The sequence below is a fragment of the Heloderma suspectum genome, chromosome 2 (assembly GCF_057233095.1).
Source record: "Heloderma suspectum isolate Gila_16-S chromosome 2, 16-S_ref, whole genome shotgun sequence".
Classification (NCBI taxonomy): Eukaryota; Metazoa; Chordata; class Lepidosauria; order Squamata; family Helodermatidae; genus Heloderma; species Heloderma suspectum.
Window position 1 is genome coordinate 159360592 of NC_139459.1, and position 20727 is coordinate 159381318.

A 20727-nucleotide genomic window follows, 5' to 3' on the forward strand; every position below is an offset into this window, starting at 1 on the left:
GTTGCCCTCCTCTGGATTTTCCCTACGTTCTTCAATTTAAGCCAAAATTTTGCAATAAGAAGCTCATGATCTGAGCCACAGTCAGCTCCAGGTCTTGTTTTTACTGACTGTATAGAGCTTCTCCATCTTTGGCTGCAAAGTACATAATCTGATTTCGATATTGACCATCTGGTGATGTCCATGTGTAGAGTCGCCTCTTGTGCTGTTGGAAAAGAGTGTTTGCTATGATCAGCGTGTTCTCTTGGCAAAACTCTATTAGCCTTTGTCCTGCTTCATTCTGTACACCAAGGCCATGCTTGCCTGTTATCCCGGTGATTTCTTGACTTCCTACTTTAGCATTCCAATCCCCTATGATGAAAAGGACCTCTTTTTTTGGTGTTAGTTCTAGAAGGTGTTGTAGGTCTTCATAGAACCGATCAACCTCAGCTTCTTTGGCCTCAGTGGTTGGGGCATAGACTTGAATTACTGTGACGTTGAATGGTTTGCCTTGGATTCATCCTGAGATCATTCTATCGTTTTTGAGATTGTACCCCAGTAGTGCTTTTCCCACCCTTATGTTGACTATGAGTGCTGCTACTCCATTTCTTCTAAGGGATTCTTGCCCACAGTAGTAGATATAATGGTCACCTGAATTAAATTCACTCATGCCTGTCCATTTTAGTTTGCTGATTCCCAAGATGTCGATGTTCAATCTTGCCATCTCATGTTTGACCACCTCCAACTTACCTTGATTCATTGATCTGACATTCCAGGTTCCTAAACAATATTGTTCTTTACAGCATCGGACTTTCTTTTCACCACCAGACACATCCACAGCTGAGTGTCCTTTCAGCTTTGGCCCAGCCGCTTCACTCTCTCTGGCACTACTTGGAAATTCCCTCTGCTCTTCCCCAGTAGTATATTGGACACCTTCCAACCTGAGGGGCTCATCTTCCGGCGTCATATCTTTTAACCTTGTGATATGTTCCATGGAGTTTTCTTGGCAAGAATACTGGAGTGGGTTGCCATTTCCTTCTCCACTGGACCACATTTTGTCAGAACTCTCAGCCATGACCATCTTGGGTGGCCCTGCACGGCATAGCTTATGGCTTCACTGAGTTACGCAAGCCCCTTTGCCACAACAAGGCAGTGATCCATGAAGGGGTGTCAGGGGACTGGCCTCCTCCAAAAAAGCCATGACATTGGAGGAAGGCAGGATGACATAGAGCCCATCTTGGCTGCAACTGATAGAAGCATTTAACTTTGCTAGCAGGTCTCTTCCCAAGAGGTTTTCTGGGCTTTTTGGCATCATCAGGAAGGAATGATATGCTGCAAAAGGACCAATTTTGACTGTAACTGGTTGACTCAAGGGAACAGTGGATATTTTCCCATCAATTCCCATAACACTTTCTCCGGAACCAGAAAGGGGTAAGGTGATTTTATTCAGCATGCTTTTTGCAGCGCCAGTGTCAAGAAAACAAGGTTTCCCATTTATGTTAAGGGTCAGAAAAGGTTTTGCCAATTTCAATTTCCAGCTGTTTGGGTTTTGACTCTCGCTACCAACCAACTCTAGACCTCCTTCTACCCGTCATTCTGACATACCAACACTTTCTCCTCCCTGGTAAGTGTGGGCCCTTGCCCCTGCCACTGCCCAGTCCACTGACCTTCTTGCCTTTGATTCCCCTTTTGTTGTTGTTCAGTCGTCCAGTCGTGTCCGACTCTTCATGACCCCATGGACCATAGCACGCCAGGCCTTCCTGTCCTGCGCTCTCTCCTGGAGCGTGCTCAAGTCCATATTCATTGCATCGGTGATGCTATCTAACCATCTCATCCTCTGCCGTCCCCTTCTCCTTTTGCCTTCAGTCTTTCCCAGCATCAGGGTCTTTTCCAGAGAGTTTTCTCTTCGCATTAGGTGGCCAAAATATTTGAGCTTCAGCTTCAGTATCTGTCCTTCCAATGAGCACTCAGGGTTGATTTCCTTTAGGATTGACTGATTTGACCTCCTTGCAGTCCAGGGGACTCGTAAGAGTCTTCTCCAGCATTCTTCTCCAGATTCCCCTTTTGGGGACACTCATTTTTCCAGTGACCAGGCTGCTTGCAGTAATGGCACACATCCCGGTCATAACCACTTCCCTGTCCTCCCTCATTTGTCCCAGCACTTGCTCCTCTACCACGTCCCCTCTGACTACGTCCGCGACCAAACTCTCGTCTTCTCCCTCAGCCACACCCCGGGAACCTTGTTCCCATAATGGCTGCCACCAATAACTTTGCCTCTAACTCTTTCTCCTTCTTCCATTCTTTCTGCGCCTTCTCCTCCCTACCATCAAACACATGCTTTGCTATTGCCAACATCTTCACCACACTATTTTCCTGTCACCCTGGCTGGTGCTCCCTGAAATATTTTTGAATATCGGGAGCAGCTTGCTCCACAAACATACCTACTATCAGGGCAGCATGCCTTGCCTCATCAGGGTCATTGCCCCCAGACATTCGCAGAGCGTGAGTCAAACAAACCAGGAAATCAGCGGGGGATTCTGATTTTTCTTGAGTCACAGCCCACACCTTAGACCACTTTACAGTTTTCTGACCCATCTGTTGTAGAATGGTGCGCATCCGTTCTTGGTACTGAGTTAAGACTGTCCAATCGGCTGCATCATTCAGATTTAACAGGGGACAGGGGTCAGGGTAGGCATTTAAAACCCCTATTTGACCCCCTTCGGCTGCCAGACTTCCTGTCAGGTGCCTTTTTAATTCAGCCATTTGGGCCCCTGTTAACCATGCCCCACACAATTGATGCAAGTCAGTGGGAGTGGGATGGTAAGTATGCCCAATAGTATTGAACTGAGCCAAAAATTCTTCTGGATCTTCATGCAGTTTTGCATTATTTTTTGCCCACAGCACCAGATACTTTGGTTTAAAGGGAGTATGGATTCTTCGGGCCAAATGCTGGAGAACAGGGACTACTCCCTGGTTCCCCCCTTCTCCAGGTTGTCCCATTTGTGTGCACACACTTTGAATTTGGTTTATAACTAGGGGTGTATGAAACCCCACTTACCTGGCTCCGCTTGGTTCCGCAGCGGGGGGTGAGATGATCTGGTCCTCTGCCCCGGAATCCTGCCCGGCTGGCTCCGCTCTACAGCCAGTCTGCGGAGCCGCCAGCCGGGCCAATCCGCTGCAGGGCCTACATCCACTACTGAGCTGCTGCGGCCGCAAATGGCATCCTGCATAGGGGACGCCATTTGCATCCCTACGCTAGGCCGTGATAGGCTACGGAGATACTTACGTAGCCTATCACAGCAAAAGCAGGGACACAAATGGCATAGCGGCCGCCATTTGCATCTCCGCTTTAGCCGTGATAGGCTACGTAAATATATACGTACCCTATCACGGCCTAGCATAGGGACATAAATGGCATCCCCTATGCAGGACGCCATTTGCGGCCGCAGCAGCCCGGAAGACGACCTGGAGCCGCTGCCAGAGCCGCCGCCAGGTAGGTCCATTCCGGGGATTTCAGGGGGTGGCAGGAGGGTAGTCCATTCCGCCATGGACTCTGGGGGGGGGGGCGGATTCTAAAGAATCTGGCCTCACTGGGGTCCGTGGCGGAATTTTCCAACATCCCTATTTATAACTGGATATATCCCTTGGGATGGTGCCAAATCTTGCTTCTCTGGGTAGAGGGGCAGTGGACAAGGCAGCAGAGGCGGCGCGGATGGTATGCTCGTGAAGGACACTGCTTTACTTTTTGCCTGCCTTTTCTCAGCCACGTTAGCCCAGAGAAACCAATAGTCCATGTTTTGGGGCACCCTGTCCTCTAGAACAAGGGCGGAGATCTCTTAAGATGTTTTGGCTGAAGGATCCTTCGCGTGGCCATGGGTGACTAAGAACTGGCCATTTTTCTGTGCACAACAGAACCAAGCACTTTTTACTCAAACCAACCATGCCTGGTAGATTATTCCATTGCTTAAGCATAACATCTAGAGATGACTCCGTCGGGACACTCTGACCCCCACCCATATTGTCTCCTTCAACCAGTAAAGGCTGTCCTGTATATACCTTTCAGTACTTAATGGACATCACCTTAAACAAAGGAAACCAACCAGAGGATCTTACCCTACTTGGAGTCGGCCTTGGTTTTGAAGCACACCCGTCCCGCCCGTTCAAGAAGACCCCAAGGTGAACTCACCTAGGGTTGTTCAGGCATCCGGGCGGGGCGTGATTGCGCTGCAAAGCTGGGCCCCCCCATCTGGCTCGTCAGATTGTGGTAAAAGTCCAAACTGGACTTGGAGGTCTGTGCCCATCTGCCCTCCAATTAAGTTCTGGACACGCAGGTAAGAATCAACTCAAGTTTATTTGTGTATAACGAAGGCAGCTCTGTCAACCCAGAGGCCGCGCAGATCAACACTCACCAGTTACATTTATAATCATAATGTGGCCAAGTAAGTGACATCAGCCAAGCCTAGCGTGCATATCTGGTGATTATCTACTAACCTTTTACTGGACCATCACTCCCAGCCCCTTCTCTCAGAGCCCTGTAACTTTTTGCAAGGACGACGATACATAGGCCTGGGGTGAGTTGCTGTGGAAGCAAGATAACATTTCTACTGTCCTAGCAGTTTCTCCTTCAGTATGGAAGAAACAAAGACAACAGTTATGAACTTTTGAGGAATCTGCTACATAGGCATGAAGAAGCCAAGACATCATGGCCTTCCCTTAGTTATTTTCCACAATTCCAAAAGATGGGAGGCTGCACTGTCTGAATTGCTGCTTTCCATTGCATTCAAAAAACAACAGTCTCGGTCACCCCAAATATTATACAGAAAACTGTTATTGCTCCTACTACATATGTGAAGAATTTAGGTATATTCATAGTCCAGCATCATTGTTTCATGAGAAATAAATAAATATTCCCAAACTCACAGATTGCTCCCCAGTGCTTTGTACAGGGGTATTCAACTTCTCCAACCAAATGGTTTGTTTGAAAGTATTCAGTAATGGTGTTCTCCCCTTTTGCAGCAACTTCTCCCAGTTCTTGGGAGTCTTTCAATGTGATTTTACTACAACAGTTGTATTATGGTATGTTTGTGTGGCCAATGTTTCTTTAGACAATCTTCACCTACCCCCCCCCCCACATTTCAATGAATATAATGAATCCCATTTTAGAATAAGACAGGCAGCTTATTTTCCATTTTTGTATTTATTTGGTCATAGATTGCAGTGATCATCAGAAGGATCTCAAAGTTGGCATTAAAGGAGAAGACATTGCTCTGTCACCAGTAGTTTCTGGCAACCCAGATGAAATTTACTGGAAGAAAAAAGAAGACATAGTGGCTGAATGGAGGAAAGGAGCTGTTGTTTTTTTGAAGGACAGTATAAAGAATGAGCTTACTTCTAATAATTTGATTATCAAAAACCTGTCACAGAGTGACTCTGGAACGTACAAGGCAGAAGCCCTGGTTAATGGTGAATTGCAATACACACATTTCTGTCTGGAAATATTAAGTGGTAAGCTACAATATGTAAGATTAGTAGTAAATAATTGTTTAAGGATACAAATCAGAACAAGCCAAGATAAACCAGTGGGCCTATGGGCAGAAAGTGTCCTGGGCGCCACCACAAAACGGTTGCTTTGGAAGCCAGTTGCAAAAGAACTCCTTGAAGAATATTTTTTATTGAAACACCTTGGGTAATTTACATATATCAATCAGTTAATTAATTTTGTTTCTAGAACCCTACAAAACGAATATATTACACAAATAATAAAAATGTAGAATACAAGCAATATTGTACTGTAGAGACAGACAGAAAATATTCAGATCACTATAAGTACAAAATCACAATGGAGAAAATGCTATCAAATTGAAGGTAGAAAACATTATATTGACATTTGTTTCCTAACATCCAGTGTGGATGTTCTGTAATCATTACTAATTTCTATATGAACTTGGTTTGTGTACTAAGTCCTACATGCTTCCAAGACATGTATGCAAGATACTATATTGGACATAATAGAAATATATTATATTTTTGTAGAACTCTGAGGCTGCAGTCCTAGACACATTTATCTGGGAGGTAAGACCCAATGAAAATGAAATCTGGGAAACGGTGGTTTAAGCAATGCCAACACACCAGGGTATCAAACTTGATGTGTTGGCATATGATACCCTGGTTTCTAGGGATCTGTGGTTTCCTGGTTTGGACATCATGGTAAACTGGTTTAAGCATGCAAGTACTAAACTGAGATACACTAGAGAAGGGGCAAGGGAGGGTTAAGGAGGAAGCATGCCTTATTCCTGGTCCAATGAGACTGAATAACTTCGTTATCTCTGAACTAGTCATTAACTGCCACTTTCAAGTCAGCTTCTTCTGCAACCTAGTTCAAATAATTTAATCATACATACAGGTGTAGAAATTTTTATATCCTGCGATCTGATCCATATGAAGGAACACCCTCATATGGATCAGATGTTCCTTACATCAGTAAGATGTAAGGAACATCTTACTAGAAGATGTGCAAAAGGCCCGTATGGGATTCCCCACAATGCCAGCAGTGATAGTTTGTCAGATGATGAACAATCCCGAATTTAGATGTTGTCAAATACCACTGATGGCATATTTTGAATAGATTTCCTCCTTGAATTTAAAGCGATTAGGTTCCTAAATGCATATTTCCAGACCTGTTATCATACTCTGAAGTAAAATCAGGACTCCAAGGTCCAGTTATTTTTGAGTAGCTGTTTTGAGGCTTCACTTTTCTTGATGTTTCACTCTCTGCTACTCCTCCTTTCCTTTTTCTCAGATTTGAACTGCCAAGATCAGATCATGATGGCTGGCATCTGGCTCTTTCATATTACAGTACTGTACACCTGTCTAAAAAATAACAGAATGCTGTGAACAGAATGCTGGATTAGATGGACCTTTGGTTTGATTCAGTACTGCTGTTCTTATGTTCTCATAAAATAAAAAATAAATGTCAGTCAGGTAAGCCTCTTTGGGAACTCAGACTTCTGTTCTTTTCTTCTCCCACTCCCAGCACCTCTCCCACCACCTGGTTTAAACTGCACTGTTAATAATGGAAGCATCCAAGTCAAGTGTACATCAGCACCAACCCGGGATCTGCCTCTGTCATACCATTGGAAATACAAAAAAATGGAGCAAGTAAATAATGAGCAGTTCCTTGTCCCACTTGGGAGGAACACAGACCTTTCTGAGAAAATCACGTGCATTATTATCATTGCCAATATAAATGCCAGTAATTTCATCACTTTGAGGGAATGTGTTCCAATAAGTAAGTATTTGGGTCATTTATCCCATTTAACAACTAATGGCTTAGAACAGACTAGCAGGCACCAGTGGCGCTGCAACATTTGCTTATACTATACTAGCTGAAGGGCTTCTCTACACGAGGCTTTTACTGTGCGCTCGTGATTGGTCACTCGCGGTAGTTTGTGGGGTCCTTTACACAACATTGTCAACCTCCAGCACTTCTCCCATACTTTGTGACCATTATCCCAGCTTTTTTCTTAATGGGGAAAATACACTATTTTCTCTGCATGGCGTGCCAAAAGCTCCATGTAATTGCGCAATTCCACTATATCACATCACCATCTAGTGGCTGTATAATGGAACATATAGAACTTGCAGAGAAAGGAAATCCCTGAAGAAAAGCATGTGTAAAAGACCCGGTCTTAATCCCGCAAAGAATCTGGAAGCCGACGTCCTGGTAAAGGTGTGGGATAAAAGCCTGGTATAGAGAAGCCCTCAGTGTCATGGCTTCCCCCTAAAATTTTTGGGAATAGTTTAATGCAGATGCTATGCATTCTTTGTTAGAGAGCTACATCCTACTCCACCATCACAGAACTACAACTCCAAGGGTTCCCTAGGAAGAAGGAGTGACTGATAAGCTGGGTTTTTATTGTTTTAAAAGGACATTTATTTATGTATCCTAAAACAGGCTTCTAACAATAATAATTTGAGATGGCTCATTTTTAGCTAACGTTTTCAAATTTGTTTTTAAGACCCTGATCCTCAGACAAGAGGTGAAACAAGAAGGCATCATTACTTTCTACCCATACCAATAATCGTAGTGCTAGTAGTGATCATGATTGTGCTATGGAAAAAAGGTATGTTTGTTCTTCCTGGGTTAATTTTTACATGCTACAAGGTACCACTCCTTTCAACAGGCCCTGCTGGGACCAAGAATAAGACACACAGAGCATTTGGCAATATTTTTTATTGAACTGACTAATGTTAAGAATCCTGGCAGTGAGCCTTTGAGGTACACAGAATTGTTCTTCAGATGTTGATGTTTAAAGCAAAATTAGAAAAACAAACAATATTATTATTATAAATTGTGAATAACTTCACAATGTTTTTTGATTGGTAGTGCCATGAGGAGTCCTCTTTATCTGGCAGCACCCTAAAAGCCCACGTAGTTATACTGATTTTTCTGTTAAGTTATTAGGGTCCTGCGACAGAGACAAAAAGAAAATACAGCAATGGGATGCAAAAGTAAAACTCCCCCAACTCTCTCCTTTTACAATGTCCCTTGAGCTATTAAGGGAGAACAAATGGAAAAACATTCAGCTTGTAATAGGATAAAGGGGGGCATAGATGCTTAATTCACAGTCTGGTTTTAATTAGCCTGTGTGTGTGTGTGTGTGTGTGTGTGTGTGTGTGTGAGGGATGTTACTATTTTCTTTTTCCCTTGTCACCACTTCAATAATGCTGAATAGTAATCATCTTTTCCCCTCCTGACTCCAGGGGAAAGACTGCAGTCCTATGCAGTCCTTACCTTACAGTAAGACCCCTGGAACACAATAGGACTCCCTCTCTCCCTCCCTCCCTCTTTTTAAGGTGTGAACAGCAACAAGGCATCGCATTTTCATATTCCCTGTGTCTGACATTATATGCCTTAATTAGGCTGTAATTTGCAGTAAAATGCTACTGCAGACATGGCCTCAGTCTTAGTAGCGAATTCCCAGAGCCCATAATTACTGAAAGGTCCCTTGAGAAAAGGAATACGGGGTGCAAAGCAGTTGCTTAGCCATTTTCTTTGTTATTGTTTGCCTGCTGAAGGGAAAAAGCTACAGGGGACCCATATCTTTGGATGGGAAAGCAGCAAGTTCTGATTCCACCAGAACCTGGAGGATACTAAATTTAGGAAATGTTAATTTCTAAATCAGTGCATTCCACCCCCCACCCCCCATTTCATATAGGTTTTTTTTAAGGAAATAACTTCATTTGATGAACAAATAGTAATATAAAAAGAGAAATACACACTTTCTTTTAGCATAATGACTCCTTTCAATAGATATGTTTTCAGGTTTGTTTTGAACTGGCTCATTTTTGTCTTCTGTTTGTTAGAGATGCTTTAGGACATTCCAGAAAAAGAAAGACAGCCTCTTAATGAGTCAGGAGAGAATCAGAGACAAAATAACAGAGAAGGTTAATAGTATTGTGTTGGTGGCAGGTGGACTTCTTTATAAAGCTTTATGATCTACTTAGCGTCATTACTCCCTTTGATAAATACGTTTTTGGGGTTGTTTTGAATTGGTTACTTCTTTGCTTTCATTCGTTAGATGCCTTGAGGAGTCCTGGGCCATCTCCAGAAGAAGGAACTGTGCCTTTTAATGATCTAAAACCTGATTTAGGCTCATCAGGGAACTTGGAAGAAAACAACAGAGAAGGTGTGTGTATATCAAACCATATGATCTATTTGGGCCTGGATAGTTTGATAATATTTCTGGCATTAAAACTCCAACTAATCATCTATTATCACTGAAATATTTCCCAAGGTTCAGAGCTGACCAATAAATGCCCTCTTGCTTGTTTTCCTTTATACTGTTTCAGGAAATAGCAGCTCTCAAAAGACTCTTTATCTTTTCGCCCATGCAACTAGAGGGGGGAGTGATTTTTTAATTTATTAAATTTATTGTAAAAAGCAAAGATCTATTACAAAACTATCAAATCAGATACAAACCAAAAAAAGATAATAGCAAGCATCATCTAATTATAACAAGAACAGTGTTTTGTCAAGATTTATATGACCACAGTGACTATTCCAGTAAAGAATACAATTATTACATTTATCTGCAGTATTAATTGCATTTGAATTTCCCAAATTTCTACATATTGACTCCATTAACTCATCCACTTCTGCAGTATCCAAACACTTAATCCAGTATTAGGCCAAATAATTTTGGCGGCAACATATACATTCATAATCAACATTTCTGTATTAATTAATTCATTACATTTCTATATTGCCCAATAGCCAAAGCTCTCTAGGTGGTTTACAAAGATTAAAAACCTTAAAAATATACTATTGTACATAATATAAAAACCATTTACATACAAATCCATAAACAGACGATTTGTGTGTTCTGGGGGCGGGTGTATGCTCTGGGTGCGGGTGTGGGTATACTCGGGATGAGGGGTGCTGTAGGGTTTGTGTGTGTGTATGCTTTTGGGGGTGAATGAGGGGGTGCCTGTGTCTGTGCATCTGTGAGTGTAATGGAGGTGTCTGTGTGTTTTGCAGTGGGTTCCTACTGGCTTCCCAAGGGATATAATCATCATTATAATATTACATACAAAGGGATGGACTATAGATGTGCACAGAACTTGCCATGCTTTCTCCTGAGCAATCCAGTCCTCCTTACTTATTATGTGATGTGCATAATGTGGAATTTTGTATTCTGCTGCTTCTTAGTAGGCCTACAAAGGGATGGATTTTTAGATGCTTTCAGAAGTTGTTCCTGTGTTCCAAAGGCTGCTTTCCTGTGTGGCTCTGAGAGTATCACATCTTATTTTAATATCATTATCATTGTTATTTTCGCTATGTGGATTCTCCCCTCCTACTCATCATCTTACAGTCACTTGATTCTCTGTGAAATGGGAGTTGTTGCTGGAACAGGAGAATGTGGGTCCAAAGGAGTACCTTTGTGTGGTTACGTGATTCCCCCGCCCCCCGCACACGCACACACATTTGCATGTTTTGTGCCTCAGTTTTCTCTTCCTGTGGTATGGGTTGCTGACTCCTGGGGATTCAAACACCGCTCCACCTCCATTTACTCCCTTGGTTTCACCTCTTGTGACTCTTTGGCTCTGACTCTGCTGACCTGCCCTCTGCCCCACCAGTCAGACTGGCCACTGGCCTCCACTGGCTCAGAGGCCCAGCTAGCAAAGTTAGCAAAATCAGAGGACGGAGAGGCTAAAAAAACTTCTGCTGTTACTCCTGCCCTGCCAGGCTCCCTATGAGCATCGATCCATAGGATTGCGCTCTTAATTACAAACTAAACAAGTTAAACAATTGGAGCAATTACATTAGCAAACGTGCTCTCAAGCTATTTATAAAAAGTTAGAAGTAGTTAAGAAACAATTAGATCTATTAAATTGATCATCAGCATGTCCGAGAAGTGTTGCAGTGATTCGGAAAGCATCATTTATATGTCATATTTGAGAGCTGTGCATTCAACCTTGTCTCAGTGGACTTCTTGGGACATCTTATATCCCCAGCTGAAATCCAGATGGATCCAGCAAGAGTAGAGACTGTATTGTCATGGCAGGCACCTTGAGGAGTCAAGGATGTGCAGCACCTCCTGGACTTTGCCAGTTTTTATTCATTCCTGACTTTGCAAAACTGATGGCTCCCCTCTCGGACTTACTTTGCACCCATGCCCCATTTCAGCGGGGGACTGCTGCGGTACAGGCATTCAGATGACTCAAGAAGGCCTTCACCTCTGAACCCATCCTGCAACATCCTGATCCCCAGGCCCTGTTCTGTAAATGCCTACTCCAGCTGCCTGTTGTTGTTACTGCAGAGCACAAAGTCCAAGAGGAAAGCGTGCAATCTTTAACATAAATTAGGAATAATTTTTCATATGTTTTTGTAACTTGCCTTTCCTCCAGTATGTAGGAGCTTGACTGTCTCTTTATTAGGGATTAAATTATCAGAATAGCTGCAGGATATTTTTCATGCTGCAGTTGTTATCCAGAGAGAACTCCCAAAAAGCCACTGGAGAATCAGAAAACCAATCGAATCACATAGAGGGTTTTGCTGCTATGGTTGGAATTCTGCTTTAATAATCACACTACAAGCCAGTACTTATCATGCCAGGGAAGCACTGGCAGCATCAGCTCAGAGACATGGGCCAGAGCCAGTCTCCAGAAAAAAGGCTCAAGGGCTTGGGCAACCAAACCAAAACTGTGGCTCCAGGCAAGAGGAATTTCATTACCTCTGTCTGGGTCAACAAAGGGAGGTGCATAAAGATGGATGAGATAATCAGATAAATGGGTTGGGCAGGGCAGTCATCAAATGAGAATCTGGGAATCAGGGCATGATAGAAAGCCAGAGAACTAGTCAAGCGGCTTAACAAACAGACCTTCTACCAGAGAGGTAGTCATTTCTGAATGAAAGCCTGCCTGGGGAATGCAGGCTACTGTATGTAGTCATAGGAGCCAACCAGGAAATCAATACAAGTTACTTGTAACGAAATGTGTTTCAAATCAAGATGCTACTGATAAAAACAAAATTAAAAATCCTGTGATGTTTAAAATGAGTGAGATCTGCAACAAAATGTCAACAAGTGGGGCAGAAGGCACTAATACTGCCAGAAAAGGCCCATTTCAAGGGTACACCTACCCCTGCTAAAACAGTACTGTAGGATCATTCTTAAGTATATGTACTTGTATTTATTTCAATAGAATTTCCAAGGTATTTGTAAGCGAATGTGTTTCAAATTAAGATGCCACTAATAAAATAAAAGTGTTATGTTTAAAAGAACTGGGCTCTGCAACAAAATGTTGCAGTATGGAGTGTTCTTGTTCAGGGTTCCAGCCAGCCATGCCCTCTTCCAGGACATTTCATTCTCCCCCTGGCCCCATGGCTCACTGTTTTTGTCCAATAAACAGTCCACATGCCGTGCCTAATTAGCATGCTTTGTCCTCATTTGGCTGTTTTGTGGTTCTTTTCCTCCCTTAGATTTTTTCTAAAGGTATTTTGTACTTCTGCAAACCTTGGGGTTCCTACTAATACCGTCCTCTTTTGCAAGGATGGTGCCACTTTGGCTACATAAGGATCAGCACTCAGAGAATGAGTTCACTATTAGCGTATAGGATATTGATTCTTTAATGAGGCATTGGCATGGTTCATGGTTCACATATAACCCATGTGCTGTTGAATTCTGGGTTGTTGTGATGTGCAAACCCAGCTGTGCTGACACAAACAACCCAGAAAGAGAACCCATGGCTTGTTGTTGGGTTGTGAACTCTGAGTTGTTTAAACCATGGGTTGTGATTGCATGTGAACCCAGAATTTTGGTTTGTTCATGGGCTGTTCTGCTAGGCTACAGAGGCAGCAGGCAAGAGTGGTTAAAAAAAAACAAACCCTGCTACATGCCAGTACTACAGTGCTGCAAAGACATTTGGGATACAGGGAGGGCGAAAGGGGGAGGAAAGCAAACAATCTGGGGACTGGGAAAACAAACCTCAGTTTATTGGATTGGCTGCCAGACAAACTCTAGTAAGGGCAACAAACGATGGGTTAAATAAACCATGGATGGATTAGCATTATACGTCTCAGTCCACCTCTAATAGATATGTTGTGTTTTCAACTACAGTCAACACACCGCATGCAGCTGTGAGACAAGCACATGGGTATGGTCAGCTACAGCTGCCTCCCATGCATTCTGTTCCCATGCCATTAGCAATTGCTTGTACTACCCCTTGATTCTGTGACAGTAGGCAGAGCAGAGCAAGGGTCAGCAGCAGGGCGCCCATGCATCCAGGCACTGGTTAGTCCTCAATGGGCTGCTAGACCACCAAGCCCTTTGCTTCCACTGCATGATGCACGTGCACTGATTGTAGTTCATGACTAGCTAGGAGAGAGTTGGGCGGCATATTCGGAGGCATCCAGGGTATAACAGAAGAAAAGCTTGGGACCAAATTAGATGTTACATGCAGTTGCATGGACCTTTTCCCCAAAGTGTTTCCCCCCACTTAGAATCACTGTCCTCTGAAATACTTTTCTCACCACAGCAGAAAATATATAGGTATCTTTAAGGCAGGCAGTAGTGAGGGAGGGAGCGCTTTTGAATAGAAAAATGGCCCCAAAGGAAAGGATTCATCTGCTGCTCCTCCAGTCATATGTACAGCCTCCTGTGACTGCTTTTCATTAATATGTTGTGCAACATCTAGTTAAGCACTGTTATAACCAGTTTTTCATATGAATGCATTACTGTTGCTCTCTGTTTCAGGAGCTTCTACACTTGAAAGCTGAAAGGAGCCAGCATCAGAACGAACTGTGGAACTTTACAGCACAGTACAACTGCTTTGCTCCTGCCCTCTGCTTTCGGTATACGTACATCTGGCATTTGATGAATCATAGAGCTGGAAGGGACCTTAGAGATCATCTAGTCGAAGCTCCTGCTCAATGCAGACTCAGCTACAGCATCCCTGACAGCATCCAGCCTTAAAGACGTCCAGCAAAGGGGAACCCACCACCTCCCAAGGCTGTCTATACCAGTGTGGAACAGCCCTCACTATTAGGAAGCTTCACCTAATGCTTAGCCAAAATCTGCGTCCCTGCAATTTCCACCCTTCAGTTCTAATCCTGCCCTCTGGAGCAACAGAAAACAAGTACATTCCATCTTCAGACAGCTTTTCAAATATTTGAAGATGGCTGTCATGTCTCCCCTTAACTTTCCCTTCTCCAGGCTAAACATACCCAGCTCTTCTCATTATTCTTCATAGGGTTTGGTTTTCAGACCACAGTGGTGATTCTGGTCACCCTCTTCTAGACATACTGCAGCTTTTCAGTATCCTTCTTAAAATGTGGCACCCAGAACTGGACACAGTACTCCAGATGTGGCCTGACCAGCACAGAATACAGTGGAACTATTGCTTCCTGCAGTCAGGGCCCTATCTACATGGGGCATTTACTCCGGTTCTACTGCGCCTCATAGGTATTCATGGCACATGATGTTCCCTCCACTCTGCATCAACTGAAGATTTTCTTGCTGTAAAACCCGCTTTTACAGTCCTTTTGTGATGGATTTTCCGCTTACCATGACTTGCCTGCATTTGGGGACTCGTTGTGTTGTAAGCTTGTGGTGCTACTCCAGGGGAAGTAGAAGTGGCTTCAGTGCTGCAGTGACATCAGCTAAGGGTGGACCTGACAGGAATGGAAGGTGTGAACCCTTCCTGTAGGTTTTATCCTCCGCTGACTGTGTGTGTGTGTGTGTGTGTGTGTGTGTGTGTGTTGGTCTTGGTGTGTTCATTAACACACCAAGTGTGGTGGTTGAGGAGGGGGAGAGAGAAGATCCCTCTGCCTTTTCCTGCAGTCTCCTAATTCTCCCCCCATCGCACACTTAGGCACGCTGCCTGGAGAGTTTTGGCTGGATGACGCTGGGGCTGGTGGCTGCTTCCCATTGCGGGATTGATCTCTCAGCAAGCCCTAGGCTGGGCAGCAGAGGTCAGTAGCGGCAATGTTTTTTAAATCTCAGTGTTTGGGGTGACATGTTTTTTAAATCTCTGCTCGTTTGCTGCTTTGCACTTCCAGAGCTGTGAATAATGCACACACATCTCATATGGCTCTGCTCAGCAGAATGAGCTGAAAATGCCAGATAAGATTGTCTACTCGGAAGTAAATCACATTGACTTCAATTACACTCAGCACCAGGACGGGAGAGAGGTGTGGGGAATTGTGGATTGCTTTGCCTTTTGTTTTCAATCTCCGCTTATCTGTTGCAGAAGACCTGTGCTTAAGTTTAATGACTTTAAAGAAGGAAGCTTGGTGATGCCTTTTGTTATCAATCTCCTCTTATCCATTCTGGCAGATCTGCACTCAAGTTTAATGACTTGTTGATGCTGCAAGACTCCACCCACATATGCGTGAACTAATACCATTTCTGCAGTCTGCCAAGCAAAAGCAATTATTTTTCTTTTATATACACCACTTTAATTGGCAGTGGGTGCCACTGAAGGAGCAAATCTGATTTGCTGAAAACATGGCGGTTTTAAACAAAATCACATTGGAAAGCATCTCCATGTAGATGGGACCAAGGACACTATGCTTCCGCTCAACTTCAACCTAAGATTGCATTAGCTTTTTTAGCAGCCATATTGCACTGCTGATTTATATTCAGCTTGTGATCCACTAAGCCGGGGATCCCCAACGTTTTTTGGCCTGTGGGCACATTTGGAATCCTGACAAAGTGCCATGGGCACCAGTGACAAAATGGCCACCCTGTAGGCATGGCTACTCACAAAATGGCTGCCATGGAGGGGGCATGACTACTTACAAGATGGCCACCGTGGGGCAGGGAGAGTCAGGTCAGAAAGACAACAAGACTGCAAAATAGTTCAAAAATGAAACAATTTTCTAACAAAACAGAAATACAAAAATCCAAACATTATCAACAAATAGTTATAACAGAAATACAAACATCCAAATGTTCCTGGCAGAGAAATACAAACATCCAAACTTGCCAGCACAACCATAGCATGCATAGAAGGACTGGAGTCATAGATCATCATGGCAATTATATGGGATCTCCCTCAATCCAACCTGAAATTGCAGACCACATTGCAGATCTGGAATTTTAAGGTGATTTGGGGGAGAGATGTAGAACTCATGAGTAAGAGAGTGCCCATTTTTAATCCTACTGGGAAATTCAACTTTAAAAACAATAATGAGGCTTGTCTGGCTCCATAAAAAAAGACTACTAACTTGTTGGTACTAACTGGCATAAGCTTTCATGGGCTATAACCAACTTCAGTCACACACAAACACGGAGACATTCCATATCACATAAACACACACACACAAATGTGCCATTGAGGAGTGTCCAAAAACATGATGGTGGAAGGATAGAGCTGAAGCAGGGATGCCTTTCTGCCACTGGAAAACAGACTTAAGAAGGGGCAGAGGAGGGCCAGGAAAATTGGGGTATTGGGGTGGGCAGAAACAAAAATGAAGGAAACACCCTAGCTTTGCCCACACCATCTCCCCACTGCATGAAGTTCCAATCCTGGCAGCCACCACCAACAGAAAGGAGTGGGCAAGCAAGCAGAGAAAGGCTCTGGCTTCCCCCCTCCCCCATAAAAGGCCTCTGTGGTTGTGCACAGAGCAGCACAACCACAGAGCGGAGCAGCCAGCAGGCCCAGAAATCTAGCATACACATTGAACAAAAACAGCACAAGCATGTGAGCAAGAACACAACAAAATCCTTAACTTTGCACATACTCCCCGCATACACCAAACAACATCCAGTGTGCCACAGCAAACACAAGGCAGGCAGCAGTGGGGGAGAATGGGAAATGCCCCCACATCACTGCCACCCCAAACACAAAAGCCCCAGGCAGATGAGTGAATAGGCTGGCAATTCTACTGTTTTACCCACCCACTCCCAACAAACAAACAGAAGGGCACAGAGGATAAGCACCATACCTCCCAACAGACAAAAATAAAGGGTTGGAGACCAAGCACTATCCCCACACCCCAAAAAATGCAGATAGGGTGAACAAGCAGACAGGAAATGCTTGTGCTCCCCTCTCAGATGGAAAAGATCCCAGCTCACTCGGTTCTATCCCCATACTACTGGTTTGCATTCAAGGGGACCACTTTCCCTTCCGACACCGCCACCCACCATTTACACCTGCCCTTGCCCCTAGCAGGCACAGAATAGGAGTAAAGATGATGTAACCTATTACTTTGGCCAATCAGAGAGCAAGAGGCTGTGTCAAAACTGCAAGTAGAGGTCCATAGATTTAAAAACATGGAGCAACCAGGTCCATAGACTTAAAAATATGGAGCAACCAGCAAGTTTGCAGACATGCCTTGAATACATATAAATTACCTTGAGGGCACCATCAAAGTCCTTGCAGGTGCACCTGCACTCTCAGGAGCCCAGTTGGGGACCCCTGTACTAAGCCTTCTAGGTCCTTTTCACATGTACTGCTCCCAAGCCAGGTTTCTCCCATCTTACACTTGTGCCGTTTGATGTTTGTACCTCAACACAAAGCTTTACATTTATCTCTGTTAAATTTCTTTTAGTTAGTTTAAGCCCAGTGTTCCAGCCTCTCAAGATCCTTTTGACCCTTGAATCTGTCTTCTATGGTGTTGGTTATCCCTCTTAGCTTTCTGTCATCTGTAAAATTTGATACACAAACACCCTCATCCTCATTTATAAAAATGTTGAACAGCACAGGGGCTAGGACAAAGCCCTGCAGCACTCCACTTGAGGCCTCCCTCCAGGAGGATGCAGAGACTTGTTGCATGCAGTTGCTCAGCCAGCTATTGATCCACCTAAAAGTAGTAACATGCAACTCACATTTTACCATCTTGTCAACAAGGATATCATGGGAAAACGTGGCCATCGCTCTTCATATGGATTGTCTTTGCCTATTATTAGTGAGTGGCCCAGCAGTGTGCATGTACACCTCCAAAAGATGCGCTCATTTTTTGCACTGTGGTTTTGTAGATGGACATTTTCTCTAGGGACACACAATATTAATGAGTTTGTACTGGTGAGCAAGAATAGAGCAAATTGACTCGATTGAGATTCCAATGGGAAGCTCTTCAGTTATATCACTATAAGTTCCCATTATCAGCCTGGAAGCTCCAACTTTCCAATAAGGAAAAAGAACAGCTAATAACCACGGTACGGTGTTCACAAAGATCTGAGTGTTGCCAAGAATTATGCCAGGTATAAAATAACAGTAGGTTTGTATTGTAGCAGGTCCATTTTATTCAGGGGATTACAGTATCTGCATCCCTTTAAATACACTTTGGGCGCAATCCTATGGACTGTGCCCTGCTGGGCTGAAGCCGCCAGGGTAGGAGGAACAGTGGAGGCGATCTTCACCTCCCTGTTCTGATCTATATTTTCACTAGACGAGCTTTTCAACCCTTCTAGCAAGGGTGCTTGGGAGGGGGAGGGAAGGAGGCTGGTGGAAGCTCAGGATAAATTATATCCTGGCCCCTCTGATGTCCTCCCCTCCCTGCCCACCAGAACACCCCCTTTCCCCCTACTCTGGGGACAACTTTATGATGTCAGAGAGGCAGCCATTGTGGTTCTCTCCATGCTGGCCACAAGGGGGAGGAAGCAGATCTCCGACTCCCCCTTACGAGGTCGGAGCACTGTCTTCAACCTCGGAAGGGGTTTTCCAAGCCATCCTATGGTCTCTGGGACGCTTGTCCAGGAACCAACCATAGGATTGCTTTCTCCATATTGCAGAAGAGTGGTGTCATTGGAATCATCAAAATTTCATTTTTCAAATTTCAAGGTAAAGCAAGTTTCGAGTTCTCATGGCCATAAAGTATACTTGAAGATGTGTTTCTGCTGCTCAGATGCTGTGAAGGGTAGGCAACAAATTCATTGTGCACAGACCACCTGTTCTTCGCTGGGTTGTCTTTTCTTTTTCCCCAACCTCTCCCCTTGCCATAGCAGATTCTGATTGTATTTTTTAAAAAATGGTTTAAACCCAAATTTTGCAAGCAGTAAATCTAATTTTCAAACAGTATTGCGATAGTACAACATGAAATTTATCACCCAAAATGGAGGATTTTAAAAGCAGAATTCTAGACTGTTTTATGAAATTTACTTCCCTTGGAGAATGTATGCTTTGGAGCCTCAAAGTCATGTAAACGGAAGAGAGGTATTACCTCAGCCTTTGTTTTGGGCACGACTGGTAGCAATCTTATTCCTATAACCCATTCTGTATATTGTAGAATCCTAAAACAGGAAAATTGTCACAGGGAAATTTCTAAGAAAGGGAAACTTATGAAAAATTATGTAAGTTGCAAGGAAATATTGGATTAAAATATACAATTGTTTGCCTCTTATGAAATATAGATGAAGGACCACTAGGAGTTTCTCATGCTGCAGAAACACTCTGGATAAGGCTGATTCCTACATTAAACTCACGCACTGATAGGATGGAGAATCTAGAGATCAATCCTAGATCTCTGCCCACTTAGCACTAGCCCTCAGATGAGGAACTTGGAACCTTTTTGTGACATTTCTCAAGGAGGCATGACAAGCAACTTTCTGATTGTTTCCCCACTTGAAAGATTGACATTAGCTTCCAGTATTACAGGGCCTATAATACTGAGGAACTCAAACAGGCCTGCTTTGTATGTAACCAACAACTCAGAATTTGGTGGGTTAGCAATTGTCATGTTGTCTTCCTCTATGGAGGGGAACTTTGGGAGTGTGCGTGTGGTGTATGTGCGTGTGGTGTTTCATATTTAAGTATTATGCATTTTGTACTTGGCATCAAGCATAGCCTCTCCCAAAGAACAACACTCTAGAAAGAGGAGGCAAAGTTGTTGTTTTATATTAATGTAACCAATTCTAACCCAAGCCTTTAAATTAAAACATTTATTGTATGCAAGATTCAAACATTTTTACTACTAAACCAACTTTTTAACCTGTATTTTTGAAGTATTTAGCGTATAGAGAATACTGTCAAACAACTTCTGGATTCTCCTTTCTCTATATATCGGTGTGTCTCTGAACAGACTATGCAAAGAAAAATTGCATATAGAACAAATTGATTACCAGTTCCACAGTTGTACAACTACAATGGTGCTGCACTCAGTTTTCAGCTGAAGCTACAGGAGCTGATCTTGTTGATTTCACACCTTGTTTAACTTTCTTGTGATTATGTGATGCATTTTAGGATCTGTTAATGCATTTAAAAAATGTTTTCTATATTTTAAACATAGAAAGTTAAAAAAAGAAAAGA

The 20727-nt window shown here is 43.5% G+C and overlaps 1 protein-coding gene across 1 annotated transcript in view; it reads left to right on the forward strand.

Moving 5' to 3' along the window:
* Positions 1-20373, forward strand: part of CD58 (CD58 molecule) — a 56040-nt gene extending 35667 nt beyond the window's left edge. The window contains exons 2-6 of the mRNA XM_084835403.1: positions 5188-5481; positions 7010-7264; positions 7995-8099; positions 9558-9665; positions 14232-20373. Of these exons, the coding sequence (XP_084691529.1) occupies positions 5188-5481; positions 7010-7264; positions 7995-8099; positions 9558-9665; positions 14232-14254 (785 nt within the window). The 3' untranslated portion in view covers positions 14255-20373. The remainder of the gene's footprint in view (positions 1-5187; positions 5482-7009; positions 7265-7994; positions 8100-9557; positions 9666-14231) is intronic.
* The last annotated feature ends 354 nt before the right edge of the window (positions 20374-20727 follow it).